Source organism: Drepanopeziza brunnea (assembly GCF_022702325.1).
Source record: "Drepanopeziza brunnea f. sp. 'multigermtubi' strain 214-2 chromosome Unknown ctg2, whole genome shotgun sequence".
Classification (NCBI taxonomy): domain Eukaryota; kingdom Fungi; phylum Ascomycota; class Leotiomycetes; order Helotiales; family Drepanopezizaceae; genus Drepanopeziza; species Drepanopeziza brunnea.
Window position 1 is genome coordinate 712,745 of NW_027094065.1, and position 15,205 is coordinate 727,949.

Below are 15,205 nucleotides of genomic sequence, written 5' to 3' on the forward strand. Positions count from 1 at the left end.
AGAAGGTGTAGTAGATTAGGTGTGAGAGTACTGAGAGCTATAGTAAAAGGAGTAGCCAAGAGACCAGCCAAGAGGCTAGTCCATACAAGGGAATACAGGCAGAACCCAATATTCCAACAGTAACCGACGATTGTTCGCTTCGCCTCGCCTCATCTTGCCGTACTAGCCACCTCTTTTATCAAAATCTCGAAGCTGCGTTCAATCTTTTTGTAAAGCAAGAACTTACACCGCTCTATCTCTCCTTTTCTTTCTGTTTCTTCCTTTGTTGCTTTGCACCGCCGCACTGTACCCCGCCACCTGCGCCTTATCTATCGTACGTACGTAGTACTCAAGTTGTACGTTGTACATACCGTACGCCCTTCATCCCTGCCGCATGCCGCTTGCCGCATATCACCTCCAGCTCGTCCCTTTGTCTCACGCACCTACCTACTTTCTTACTTACGTCCTAAGCTATACATAGTATTCATGTGCTGGAGAGATACCAGAAGCATAGAAGGAATCGCAACGGGCGATCAAATCTTTTGGATTCAAGGCTTTAGGCTTCAGGTTTCAGGTAGCGTCTAATTGTAACCGAGAGCCCGCAGGTTACAAGGCAGCGTAAGCGCACTGGCTATTATTTACTTGTTCGGGATTGTGAGAAATGTATAGGTGGTGTGTAAGATGTATAAGGTCGAGATCTCTCCGGTGAGGGATTGTAGGATGTGAGAATTGTTGTCGTGGAGGCAGGGAAGGGGAGCAGAGTGTCGCGGTAATGAAAGAATATGAAGAGGGAAAGAAGAAGGAGGAGGAGGAAGAGAAGAAAAGCTTCTATTGTACGAGCTGTTAAGATCAAGTTGAATTATTCTGAGATAAAGATGCTTTGCAAAATGGATATCTTTACCGTACTTACTCGCGGGTTAGATTAGTTGGATCAAGAAGGAAGGGGAGGGAGGAACGGAAACGGAGACGAAAAAAGCTGAGAGAGTCTTGACTCGCATGTACCCAGCTGAGCAAGCAAGCCGCAGCGACGCACGTTAGCTTCTGGCTGAACGGATAAGCCAATTCGGCCTGAGAGTTGATGTTTAAAACAAAAGAATCGTATGCCTCGATGCGTAGTTAATAGAGCTATATATCTCGAAATTCGGTGATTACCCACCCCAGAAATCTTACCTCACAGAGCTGCGATCTCTGGACTCGACTACTCGAGGTTCCGGCCCAGCGTTTTGGGTCCGGTGGTGTACGTACGACATGTGTAGGCAGGACTGGACTTGGTATCCTGATCTGAATGAATGCACGAATGCATGTAGATAGGGTAGTACTCTACTGCTCCGTAGTTTATTCTTTTGGAAAGGGTGCGGCAGGTGAGATGCAGCGGCATCTTAGCATATATCTTGCATGCTGTTCATCTATCCGTCCATCTATCCACGCTCCAAGCTAATATAGCGCTCCTTTGTCATTTTCAGTTGTATTAATTGCATGCATTGCACGTCAGCCAGCTATAGCGCAACGAACTCTCTCAAAAGCCTCATCGCCGGCTCAGATCAAAACATCCTATTAAAAATTGAAAGACTTACTATACATCTCTAAAATAAACAACAAGCTTCCCACCTCTCCCCCGGTCTTTATATCGATTTCATCAATGACGGTCGCATGTTTTGTTTTAGGGAGTCTTGTCATCTTCTCATTTAGCCAGGTGAAGGCCATACATAGCTGGAGTTCCGGCCGCGTCCTCTAGCGTGTTCGCTTTCTCCAGCGCATATCATCTCTCTGCTTATTGCCGATTTAAATTCTGGAAAGCTAGCTTGGCTACAGCCTGCCAGTTAGTCAGTCTACCATCTAATCAGCCAGTCAGCCAATCAGTAAATTAAAAATATCCATTTTACAAGTACCGCAAAAAGAAGAAAAAGAATGTAAAGCTTACTTAAGAGATCTTAAAATATATCACATCTTACATCCTATATAAAACACAACCCCATCCATTCAAATATCCCAAAAGCCCCCTGCGCAAGACCCACGCAATGCATACCCTTCTCCTATTGGACAGCATTCGAGTGGCTTAGAGCCTATTCGAACTTCGGAAAGCTGCAGCGCACTAATAATGCAAGTACAGATTCCTCCCATTCCCCCGAGTAAGCCCCCCCATCTCCAAAACATAACCATTTCCCAGCTTTGGAAACTGACTCGCTTAGTTATCCGATCTACCCATTTCCTCCCATCCTTCCTTCCACATTCCGCCAACTTAATCGCACAAGAGGCACATCAGTTTTCTCTCTTGTCCAAAAACCCTTTACGAAGGCTACTTTTATATTTTCTTTTGTCCTTTCTTTCTTTGTTTCAGGATATAAGAAAAAGATAAGATCGTAAGTAAAGGTTTTTTCTTTTTTAAAAAAAAACAAAAAAACAAAGAAGATCCGGGATATATGCTGCACCCGCTGCCAGGACTGGGCGGCTGCTGGATTATTGACGGACTGACTAAGGGGGAAGACTTAAGCGTACTTCGTATCCGTAAGGCAGAGTATATATGTTTACAAGTATATACGTTTTTTAAACATCATAAATTCCAATAATTTCCACCACATTATTGACGCCGGGAATAAATTAGGTGGGATTCATGAAAAAAAAAAGAGAGATGGAAAAAAGATATCTATTGCGTGACTCCTGCAGCTAGCTAGCTAGCTATGCTTGTATACATATGTATCCTATGGTAATGAGTATATACGCCGGGGGTATGTTTGAAAAGCCCAAAAAATTCAAGAAAGCCAAAAAAAAAAAAATTCCGTCGACCTGGGAATATTGAATGCACGCACCAATCCAAACGGTAAACAAAGAGGCAGGCCAATCAGGAATATGCAAATCAAAAGCGCCAACAACGCACACAGCGCTAATAACGCACAACGCCCAAGGCTTTATTTTGCGGCCACTCATGCCCAAAGAGCGGTGAAACCCTCCTCGTCATGATTCCGAGCTTCTTGCAGCTTCGAGCTCTCAGCCAGGTTCTCGATCCGCAGCAATTTCGCCTGCAGGGCCCGTTCCCGCTCGTGGATCTCCTCGAGTTTGAAATCTATCATGCTGACACTTGGGCTCCGTCCAGCCGCCTGTCGGCACAGGCCTAGGCGCGACGGGATCGATCTGCCGCCGCCCTGCCGCTCCTGTTGCTGTTGCTGCCGGGGCGGCTGCAGCTTGAGCAGGTTCCCATGCAGGGCCGTCTTGAGACGGTGCAGCTGGTGGGAGATGACCTGCAGGTGCAGCAGCGTCTCGATGATGGCGCCGTAGGGCACGACGAAGGAGCCGATGGAGAGCGCCGAGGTGAGGGCGATGGCGTGCATGTCGAGATGGGCGAGCTCGAGCAGGCGGGAGGACATGGCGTCGAGGGTGGCGTCGTAGGCGGAGAGCAGGCGGACGTGGCACTTGAGCATCGTGTAGAATGTCGAGGTGCTGAGGGCGCTGCTACTCTCGGGCGCTGCGGCTGCTCCGCCGAGGAGGAGACCCGGGTCGAGACTGGTGGAGAAGGTATTGTTGTGGGAATGGAGGGCTGAGAATGGCCGGTTGGTGGTGCCGAAGGACCCGTTTGCTTGGTCTGGCTGGTACCACGGTGAGGGAGAAGAAGAGCGGCTGGGGACTAGACTGTCGGATGACTTGCAGATGCAGGTAATGAGCTCGATGAAGCGTTCGGCTGTAGAGAGTAGGACGCCAAGGGCTTCGGATAGCTTCTGGCCCTCCGAACTGTAGGCGGTTGAAGGTGTGCTCATACGACGGGCTTGGTGCGTGATGCTTTCTGAGCAGGTTTCGATTTCGGATTGAAGCTTTGACAGTTTCTGGGCGTGCGTTGAGTCGTTGGGCGGGCTTATGGCCGCCATGAGGTCTGGCATGCCCGCTGTGGAGGATAAAGTGGTGATTGCTGGACTGATGGTGGGCATTTCCATGTCCGGGAAGGAAGATATTCTAGCAGAAAACCCGTCATCAACCGGAGGGGACATGGAAACTTGGTCCGTGTAGAATTGCTGAGTATTTGACTTTCTCTTTTTTGGATTCGGCTCATAGAAGTTTGGCGTGAAATTTGCTACAAACTGTCAGATAGGTTCCTCAAAGGCGCCAAAGAGCACTACCTACTGTCAGAGAAATCGGAAAGATCCATGTTATCAAAATAGGCTTGATCGGTGGTGCATTCCAGCAAATCCGCATACTCGTCGGTCGACATCTGTTGATTATATGGCTGAATTGGAAGTAGAGCCGGGGATATTGACAACAAGGAATTCGACGCGAATGCGTCCACCTCCCAGCTCATCGGAATATAGGAGTCTGGCAAAGGGGTTGAATCGAAACTCCCTTCGCTCATCGACTCTGTGCTTTTAGTCCTCGTGATACCCATCTTCTTGTCCCTGTTCTCCAAACTGCCGCCTGTTGCTGAGCTAGATCTATTTGGTGTTGTCTTTCTCTCATCTTGAGGTCGATTGTTTGATGACTTCCGCGGTCTGCCTGTCCTTTGCGCAACGCTGACGTTGCACAGTACGCCTGCCCTCTGGCATCGAACACATGGCTCCCCGTCCTGAGGTCGTGTGCACCTGAGCTTCTGATCATGACATCGATCGCAAGCCAATCTCTTCACTGGAGACGAGTCTTGCTGTGGCTGGGTAGGTGGAGAGAACATGGTGAAGGTAGATGAGCGTAGGAGAGGGAAAATATGTCCGTCAATGAAGATCTTGGGCTTTGTCGACTTGGCCCGGTAAGCACGACTGTGATATATGTTCAACCAAAGAGATTATGATCATCGATCTCAGTGGAGAAGGATATATCGTCTGGAAAGAGGAACCTCTCATATAGTAGTATGAATCAGATATAGGGGTCACCTGGACGTACCCTCCTGGCGCTTGACAATTCGCTTTGCGCAGCCTTTCTGTCAGCCGGCGGTAAGATCGCTATGCCTCGCCCTTTTGCTGACTTTGTTTTCTCATCCCATCCAGCACGAGGAGAATCTGCAAGTGCTTGTCGTCAAGAATGAGTAGTCATGGTTTGGCAAGAAAGCCACAGTAAGGCCAGTGAACTGCCACGTTTGAGGGATAGCAGCGGAAGGTTGAGCTCAAAAACTGTAGAAATCAGTCAGTGATTGGGCTCAGCTGAAACGGAATGCAGATTAAGCCGTTCCTGCGGTACACGTAAGTAAGTCTTCTTTCTCCGTAGCGCCAAATACCGAATCCCAATTTACACCCCTAGCGTGGTTCAGCCACAGCTCGTGGAACAATGAATGGGGAAAGGTACCCGCGAGGTCACATCTACGCCCCTGAAAGCCGAAAGCTTGATTTCCTGCCTTTAAAGAGCTTGGAATATGACACTCTTCTTTTAGTTCAACCCTGGCCGAGGATACCAAAATGTGCCATGCTTAAAATAGCAGTGGCTTGAGTCAAGTTCAAGACTCGTAGGGGTTTAGAGTAGCAAGATATGAGCTACGAATTGGTCTATGTACTACAAAGTTAGCATGGTAAGAATTGAATTGTGACAGTCAGTCAGTCAGGCATGGTTAGGATGGATGGGACTGGGTTTGATGAGGAAACGTACAACGAGGCATCCCGCGAGATGGGAGCGAAAGACATGAGAATTTCGCAATATTAGGCTAGCGGTACGATCGATTCTTCGTGAAAGCATAGATTTATGAGATAAGGCAACCACCATAAAAGTAATTCGCAGTGCAATAATTGCGGCTTCAAAGAGATTACTGCTGAGGATCTTACCCTCGCCTACGTTCGCCTCGCCTACGAGCTAGAGTCTGCTTGTAGCAATCCCTGGTAAGGATAAGGAGGTGTACTTCTACGAGCCGTCTTAAAAAAGGAGGATAGAAGTGCTAATACTTTTGCTATTGCCATCGTGGTCCAAGGAAGGTTTGAAATAAGTAGTTGCGCTTGGATTTTCTAACAAGAAAGAAAAAAGTATGAGAACAAAAAAAAAACGTGATCCACCTTCCACTCCAAAGTCTCACTCGTAAAAGTCTCAATCCTCACAATTACTGTGACATAATACCAAAGCCCCCCTCCTCGTATCACACATCCACTTCAGCCTCATTCCTTACCCACCCATATCCACCATAGCCGCAATCCCAGGTACAGACAGGGCACATATCCAAAAGATGCACGACCGCCATCTTACTGTACGTCCGCACTTGTCGCATTGCGCCGTCAAGACTACCATCCAAAGAACCTCCTCCGAAACCAAGGTGCGCGCTCATCAGCTCATCAGCTCATCCCCTGGAAAGATACAACGTACTCCTCCGTACCCAGAGTCTTTCTTGACACTAGAATGATATAATATACATATTTCTGTACACCCTACCCGCGCACGTATCGTTCGTTCCATTCACATCAAAGCCCTCGTAAGATACTTGCTAACACAACATATAAAAAATCCCACCTTAAATGCAGTGCAACAACTACGTAACCCACTAAGTACCTTGCCAAAAGAAGCGCATCCTTCTTTCCCTCCTTCCTTCCTTCCTTCCCACTATACTAGGATAGATTCATTTATCTCGTCTCTGACATAAGAGCCTCTCTCTCTCTCCCCCCCCCCCCCCCCCCCCAAAAAAAAAACCACGTTTCTTATACCTGCTCCCAGCTTCTCCAAACCAGATTCTAATAATAACCCAGTAGTGGTGGAACCCACCGAAGGCGCCCCTACCAGCCAGCCTACAATTGCAGAGTTCCTGCAGTCCTCTCGATCAATCATGGAGACTTCGGAAGCACGAACTCTGTCAAGGCGGAGTAATATTAGCAATAGTCATACCTAGTAGAAATGATTCTCTTCGGGAAGGTATCCAAAACGCAATGCTTTAGACCCTGGAGACCTCCTATGGGGGTAGGGCGACGTGCTCAGTGAAAGTCTTATATCCAAAGTCCTTTCCAGATAAAAGATTAAAAACCACAAAGAAGGAAAGCTCTTTCCAATGAGTAAGTCCCGGGCAGATGGGATGTATGGCTCCGTCCTTTCAGAAAAATTACGGGTCGAGTTCATTCAGCAGGCTGTTGTTTAACGAAGACGGCATTATTGCAATTCTCTTTAAAATGATTTTTTCCCCCTAGAGATGGCTTTATTCTGTTATGAGGAAATGAAATGTTAGGTTAGGTTAGGAAAGGAAAGGTTGGCATGTATGTTTAGGTAGTTAAAGGGTTTAGTTTCTTAACTTAAATCAAAAATCAAATTGAATCAAGCTCAACTTAACTTGAAAAGTACATAAGGTATATATCAAAGAGAGGGAGGGAAAAGGCGGGTGTCTCTTTAACAGAGCAGGTACCTATCTACCTTAGCATATCATATTACCAAGTCAGTGGCAAATCGATAAAAAACTAATATCGAGGAAAGTACGTACGTAGGTAGGTAAAAGTAATCCGTAAAGATAATCTAATCTACCTGAACGAATCCAAATAAATCAGGCTACTAGCTTCCGTTTGCTACTTTCCGTTTACATCGGTAATTATATAAATGGCTACGATTCTATTTAATTGAAGGCATGTAAACCCAATCCAAGATACTCGAAACCGAATACGTATTTAACCTTGCATCATACACCCGTATGATACTAGTACTATCGTCAAGCGTGAAATCGCTATTATATATAGCTGCCAAATTATTATCGCTGTCTTTTTTTATCACTTTCTTTTTTATCGTCTTCGAAGTCGATTGCTTTCGAGCTCCAGGATGGCGTTATTGGTCATTGTTATTATTGTTGTTATTATTATTGTATTTATTAATGTCGGGCGGGTGGCAAGCTTTGCGTGCTGCCCTATGACCTTTTATAAGGTACGGCGACGTGCTAAGTAAAAGAATTATATACACAGTACTATCTCATCGAAAGTAAAAACATATTAAAGAAAAGCTCTCTTTTCAACAGTCTTAAGTCATTAATTCCGCGGTATCGCATAACCTTTATAACTCTTAAAAGCATTTCAAGTTGATATAGCGCAGCTGCTATCGATTATGCTTTTCTCTTACGGATAAAGTAGATCGTTTAAAAAGATTTATTGAAAGAAAGACTCATGAAACAAGTTGTAGCGTAAGTAACGTATATTTGTTGTTATTGTTTTTGTATTTACTAACGTCGGGCGGGTAACAAGCGAAGCCTGCCCCCTTAGGACCTCTTATGAGGTACGGCGACGTGCTAAGCTAAAGCGTTACGCATAAGCTAGCCATAGAAAGCAATTCAAAGTGCGACAGCGAGTGCTGCTATCGTCTGCGCCTTTTCTTTACAAATAAGACGGATCATAGTGAAAGGACATCTTTCGTCTAAGGAAAACAACAAAAGAAAGTCAAGCAGGCACAAACTGTTACCGGTATAGTCAGCTTAAAAGCGTAGCTGTGCGAGTCGCGAAGCAACTAATATCGAGGTCGGGCCGGAGTCAGCCGTATATGCACAGAGCAGTGCTAGAAAAGTAAGTAACGTACCAGTATACTACATATGTTGTTGTTGTTGTTGTATTTATTTATGTCGGGCGGGTAGCAGGCGAAGCCTGCCGCCCTAGGACCTCCTATAAGGTACGGCGACGTGCTAAGCTAAGGAGTTACATACAAGAAGGCCCTAGAAAGCAATTCACAGTGCTATAGCGAAGGCTACTATCGCATGCGCCCTTCCCTTGCAAATAGGATGGATCATATAGAAAGAAACCTTTCGTCAAAGGAAAACCACAAAAGAAAGTCAAGCAGGTATAGACTGCTATAGCTAGCTAGAAGCCAGCTGTTCAAGTCGCGTAGCGACGGGGGTCGAGGCCGGACCGGAGTCAGCCGAGAACAAGAAAGAGAAAAGGAAAAGGTCCAATGCAAAAGCCCAAACTCCAAAAGAAAGCCCAATATACCACGGTACAGGCCTAAGTACTACGTACTACGTATTACCCCTCGAGGGTGCCTTAAAAGTTTAGTTTCCACTTTAAACCCCCTGTTTTCCCTACCCTCGAGGGGTAATACTTAGGTCTGTACCGTGGTAATACAGCAATGCGAGAAAGAGTTCCCCCGGGAGCGCACCACGTTGTCCCAGAGTCCTAGTCCCGTCACAACGTACCAGCATACCGGTATCGGTATCGATTATCAAGATAATTCGAGGCCGGATCGGAGCCAGCCAAATAGTCTTTTCGCAAGCGCAAGATCATACTACGTACGTAGTAAATCGTCTTAAACTTTTCTTTATCTTTCTTACTCCGTCCCCCTTTTATCGCAGATCCTTTTAGTATTTTCAATCGGTATGCTCGTTGAGTATAAATCGTAACCGGCGCCGTACCGTAGTCGAAGTAAAAAAAGGCTCGTTCGGGTCGCCGATAAACAAGAAAATCCCTTCGAAAGACTATCTTGATTCGGCTCTCCAGACTTTCTTTGCCGCAGAAAAGAAAAGCTAAGGTTCGTAAGGGGCACCTCGTACAAGTAAAGAATCGTAGCCCTTCCAGAAAAGCGTTATTGACTTTCCTAGGTCCTCGCTTATTTAGCGCGCGGACTGGTAACCTTGAAAAGTATCATAAAAGTATACTAAAAGTATCATTTTTACTACTTTAACCTAGAATAATGATAGGATAACAACTTGATATTGAAAATTGGTAGAACTGAGTGGTACCAAGCTCAGTACCGTGCATCTTTTGGTGTAAAAATAAGTACGATTTAAGTATTGGTTAATCTTTTTATCTATACTACGTATAAGAGCAGATCCTACCTTCTGTCCCGCCTTGGTAATGCCGACTTGGCTGCGTATGCCAAGTCGGGGTCTTTTATAAATTGAATTTAAGGTAATCGACCATTACGTATGAATATCAAAAAGGGAAGGGTCTGTGTGACATAACAGGTACTAGGTACGTATCTACTTAGGTAGGTGGCAAGCAAATCATATTCCCGACTCGATGACGATAAGGATGACGAAACGTCGAGGAAAGAATTGCTACAGTCTGAGGGTGCCTCAAAAGTTTAAATCTCCACCTTAAACCCCCTAACTACCCTACCCTTAGGGTGTAACAATTATGCCTGTGACGTTGAACGTACGTAGTACGTAAAAAGTAATCCGTAAAGCTAACCTAAACTGATCCCATCTACCACGGTGCGGGCGTAATTGTTACACCCTTGAGGGTGCCCCAAAAGTTTAGTTTCCACTTTAGAGCCCCTGGTTACCCTAACATCAAGGGTGCAACAATCAGGCCTGGGACGTAGTAGCTACAATAGTGACGGTCATAGAAATAGAAGGGCCTATGTAATAGATAGATAAAGAAGCATATCATATCATCGAAACCGATGACGCCTCCTGCCTAATCGAATCACTCTGATAAGAAAGAGGTAGGTGATTTGGTCCAGGCCAGGTAGTCGTGAATACCTGGTCATAGACTTACTACGGTCTTCTGAATACCCGCAAATCCCTAAGTAATCAAAACCCTCTTCGCTCCTTTTACACAAAACAAAAGGGTTTGAAAAGACCACTTTGCTTGGACATACATAGATTCACGATACCTACGTAGTACTATCTATTCGAGGTATTCACGCTAGGTAAGTAACTGCGATAACCTTAACAAACCCAACCCCCTCGCAAGACCCCTCTCTAAGTATCTTCCTTTAACCTTATAGATCCGTAACATTCCATCGAACGACGGTATCGTTGCAATCAAAAGAAAGAATAACAAAGACCTCTGAAATCTGGATTCCATCAAGAACCCCCTTCTTTGTGGAAAAAAAAAAAAAAAAAAAAAAAAAAAAAAAAAACCACGAATGATGATCAGCAACGATCGCCGCCGAAGATCCTTACAGAAAGCTTATTATAACAGAAAAAATAAAAATACGTAGAACCCCCTCAACTGTCCTCCTTGGAAAAGGTACCACCTACCTAGCTTACAAAAAAAAAAGGAGGAAACCCCCCCCCCCCGATCACTTTGTAGCTACTGAAAAACTGCTTCAACCAACCCTAAGATAAAACCGGGGTGGTTTAGCCAGAAACCCCCACCGCCAAACAAATCTCGATTCTGTCAAGAGTCTCCCAGCAGGTACCCTGTTTTCAGGAGCGCGGCTGCGTTTCACAAGTAGGTGCGTCGCGTGATTTTGGTTGTTCGCGAATGGTAAATACCTGATCTGGCTGCCTACCTACTTGAGATACCTGGCCTGGACCGACGCAAAGCAAAGCAAAGCAAAGCAGCCTTGATAACGGTCGTCGTAGCCCCGATCTGAACTACCTACCTACCGACCTACCCCTAAGGTAGGTTAATTAATATATAGATCGACGAGAAAGAAGCATGCATGTCATGTCATGATGAGCACATGAGTACATGTCCACCAGATCGATGACGCCTCCTACCTCACCTTACCTACCTACCTACCTAACCCCCAAGTCCCAAGTCCCAAGTCCCAAGGCCTAGTCGAAGAACTAGAACCAGAACTTGAACTTTTCTAATGAAAGCTAGCTAGTGAGAGAGCTGGTAGGAGTAATAATCATAATCAGCGGAATGAAAACCAGATCAGATGCCTCCCCTCCTCCTATCAGCACGAATCCATCTCCATCCCATCCAAACCCTCCCCATCGCACCCCAAGCCCAACCCCAAACCTAACCCCAAACCCAATCCCAATCCCAAATCCAAACACTCACCTTGACAAAAAGACTTACAATGCATTGAACTGCCTCACATCCCATTAAAACCATCCCTCTACTCCCTAGAACATCCACAGTAGCTAGCTAGCCAGCCGCAAAACCAAGGTTCAAACAAAACAATCCAAACAAAAAAAAAACCAAACCAAACAAATCACTCAAGCAAGAACCCAAAAGCCAGAACCCCAAAAAAGATCATAGAGCGGCGAATTATCTTTCTATCTGTCTATCGAATTAAACGCTAGACGAGGCTTAGGGCACTGTTTAGCCTCCTCGTCGCAGCAACCAACCAACCAATCAATCGACCCAATCAACCAACCGACGCCCTCGCCCTCATCCGTGTCAGAAAGGAATTCTAGTCGTACTATAATACAGATAAGGGTCAACTTTAAAAAAAAAAAAGCACGTCTATAGCGATAATGATAACCAAAAACAAAAGAGAAAACGCCGATTTTGTGGAATCGCTCCAGGCCACTTCTTTCTTCTCTTCTTCCTCTTCTTCTCTTTTGAATCCCTGATCCGTCTAGCCTCCTCCTCTTCTATTGATTTGCTGATATGAAATAACTCGCCGAAGAAGATTTGTTTTTCCCGCACCTCCCACTGTCGCAGTCAGTGATAGCGCCAAAGCTCTAATACCAAATCTATTTATTACCCAATCCTGAATGAGTCAAGAAACGTTTTTTTTTTGGGGAACCAACGGAATGCCCATTCTCTACTCCACAAACGAACTTCTTTCCTGGCCTTGCCTACCTTGGCCGATCACTCGGAGCCAATTGGTGCGCAGGTGAAAGCACCCCGTACCGCGCCGGAACTGTATTGATCTTTCTGAAGAGGATGTCAGTAACTGTTGGTGCTTGATATGGGGACAGATCGAAAAACTTACGATATCAACAATAGACGAATATGTCCCCCCGACCAAGACAATCATGCCGATGAGGAAGACAGCAACGTTGACCAAGCTCAGGAGGATGTTCATCTTCGTCGCGTTCCACTTGCCCTCCTTGAGGAGCATGAACCAGAAGATAGCCGGGAAGTAGAAGGTGAAGCCGGAGATGAACAATGCCGAGCTGATGCTGAGCAGATCCGAGAAGAAAGGAATCGCCTCCGCAATGACCCAAGCGATAACGGTGATAACAGTGATGAAGAGGATCCAGGTGAGCCATCCCTGCTTGGTGTTGATGAATCGCACAATGGAATCCTTGTACATTCGGCCGTGGAGGTAACGTCCAACGACAGTGCCGTTGATGGATCCAGAGATGAAGATGACGGGGAGAGCGACGCCGAATGCGATCTTGGCCATCAGGGGGCCGGCCGAGAGGAGAGCTGGAGATTCCACATCCTTGCCAACGAAGGCGTAGATGAGACTGCCGGTGACGGTGTAGATGACGATCTCGATGAGGCCGAGCGCCCAGATGGACTTGACGAAGTCCTTGGGGGTGTGCATTTCGTCCATGAAAGAGAACTGGCAGACCGCGAAGGAGTCTACACCGAGGCAATTGACGTCAGTGACGGGTTTCACGTGGCGCAGATACGTTTGCGGGGTGACTTTGACTTACATGCAAATACGATGTTGCTGATGGCAATGAAGCCGTCCGTGAAGCTGGTATTCTCCTTGGGCCAGGCTGACCAATCCGCTTGGGCAGGCATATCTCCCCGGGTGAGACCCGTGGCGATGACCGTAATCCCGATGGCGCCTATGATAGATACGAAATCGATATATCCCAGAATCGCTACGTCGGCGAAAGATGGGGGCAGGGCCAGGAGCAGGAGGATGACGGCCGAGATGACGCCAAAGACCAGCGAGCAGGTGCTACTCTCGGTGATTTTGAGGAATGCAATGGTCCCCGTCAGGCAATGGGATCCCACCAGGAAGATCAGCTGCAGCGAGAACATGGCACCGATCAGCTCGTATCCGAATTTCCCAGCGATCAGGCGTCCGGCGTCGGCGTAGTGGGCCACATGGGGGAACTTCAGCTTGACCTGACCCACGATGTAACTCGTGTAGATGGCGACGAAGCCCAGCCCGACGGTCGTGATGACACCGGGGACCATCCCCAGCGTCGCAAAGGCCGAGGGGATTGACAAGGCGCCGAGCGCGATGGCCTCGACCAGCAGCACGACGGTGAGCCGCTTCCAACCCAGCCGATTGAAATTCGCATGTCCATCACGCTCCAGGTCCTCGACGTCGCCGGCCACGACCCCTTGATCATCGTGACCCGAAATCTCCTTGGTGGGCTCCCACTGCGACTCGGCAGCGGCCATGCCTTTCTTGGTGGAAGATTTGGAGCCTGGCATCTCGATTCGATGTCTTTGGATTCGGGGATGGGGGGGGGGGGGGAGGGTGAGAGGAGACGTGTGATGTTGAGGGGGGAGGGGTAAGGGGGGAGGGGGGATGATGAGATGTGACGAGGAGAGGGAGGGCTTGCTGCTGAGATATATAAAAAATAGAAGCAAACCAGGAGGAGAGATAGGAATAGTGCAATGCCGAGAAAGATACGGACGGATTCGGATTTCCTATCTCAATGACATGGGGAATTGGATATGGACGAAGATTAATTGGAGAGGGGAAGTAGAGAAGGGGACGAGTGTGGGATCAAGGGATCGACTAGGTAGCTTAGTCGTCGTCTAGTCGTCTAGTCCGTAGACTAGATCGCAGTTAGACTGGGGACTGGTGGATGGGGGGGCCAGCAGTGACGAGAGGGAGAGCCCCCACACGTGACGAGCCGCACGGCAGGCCCGAAGAAGATTTCATTTGAGGCTCCCGGCTCGGGCTCGGCCGGCACGGGGCATCTTTTCCCCGTGATCCTGAGGAATCTCGCCGTCGGTATGCGGGCAGCGCGTCATGAACACGAACTTTGGAGCCGATGACCGGCACGACCCGACACGACCCGACACGACCCGACACGACCCGACACGACCCGGCCATTCCTGTTCTTGCATCTGTTGGACTGTTGTACTGTTGTGTTGTTGTACTGTTGTACGGTTGTACGGTTGTACGGTTGTACTGTTACTGTTGTACTGTGGTACAGTACCTCCGTCAGATGCTGGTGGTAGGCGGCCTCGTGCTTGGGGGTCGACGCCGTGCGGTGTAGGCGAAAGGGCCTTTTTTTTTTTTCGGATTGGGATCAAGCGGCGGCGATATTCGTGCCAAGCGAGACAGAGAGATGGTTCATCGGCCTCGCCATGGGCCATGGGCCATGGGCCATGATGCCAGATAGACGGCTTCGGACCCCGTGACGCGGCGATGGATTGAGATAAGCAATGCATCGGAAATGATCCACTGCACCCCAGAGAAAGTATGTTTATAATTACCCCCAGGAATCCTTCGGGAAGAGAAGGAAGAGGAAGGAGAGAGGAGAGATGACAAAAAGATTAAGATTCTATGAATAGCAGACATAGATAAGCGATACGCTTTCTGATATAAGCTTTCAGGGATTACGCGATTCGAATTCGTTTAAGCATCGAGCGACGTACAGGTGACAACTCTACCGAGCTCACACGAGCCACCCCAGAGCACGGGGAGAAAGTGTATTACCGGTACTGCCCCTGCCTGTCCATTAAGTAAAGATCATGATTAATTTCTCGTCGTACATTGGTATCGCAGTCGCTCGCACACCTCGCATGCATCTCTCGTGGCCTCAATTTCA

General features: G+C 47.4%; 2 protein-coding genes across 2 annotated transcripts; both read right to left on the reverse strand.

Moving 5' to 3' along the window:
- Positions 1-2,900: 2,900 nt before the first annotated feature.
- Positions 2,901-4,627, reverse strand: L3040_001418 (uncharacterized protein; the record flags this gene model as incomplete). The annotated part of the gene is made up of 2 exons (XM_007292975.1): positions 2,901-4,039; positions 4,090-4,627. 2 exons carry the CDS (start codon positions 4,625-4,627, stop codon positions 2,901-2,903), a joined length of 1,677 nt encoding a protein of 558 aa, XP_007293037.1.
- A 7,690-nt stretch (positions 4,628-12,317) lies between these two features.
- On the reverse strand, positions 12,318-13,853 carry L3040_001419 (uncharacterized protein; the record flags this gene model as incomplete). The annotated part of the gene is made up of 3 exons (XM_007292976.2): positions 12,318-12,383; positions 12,442-13,040; positions 13,115-13,853. 3 exons carry the CDS (start codon positions 13,851-13,853, stop codon positions 12,318-12,320), a joined length of 1,404 nt encoding a protein of 467 aa, XP_007293038.2.
- Between the last annotated feature and the right edge of the window lie 1,352 nt (positions 13,854-15,205).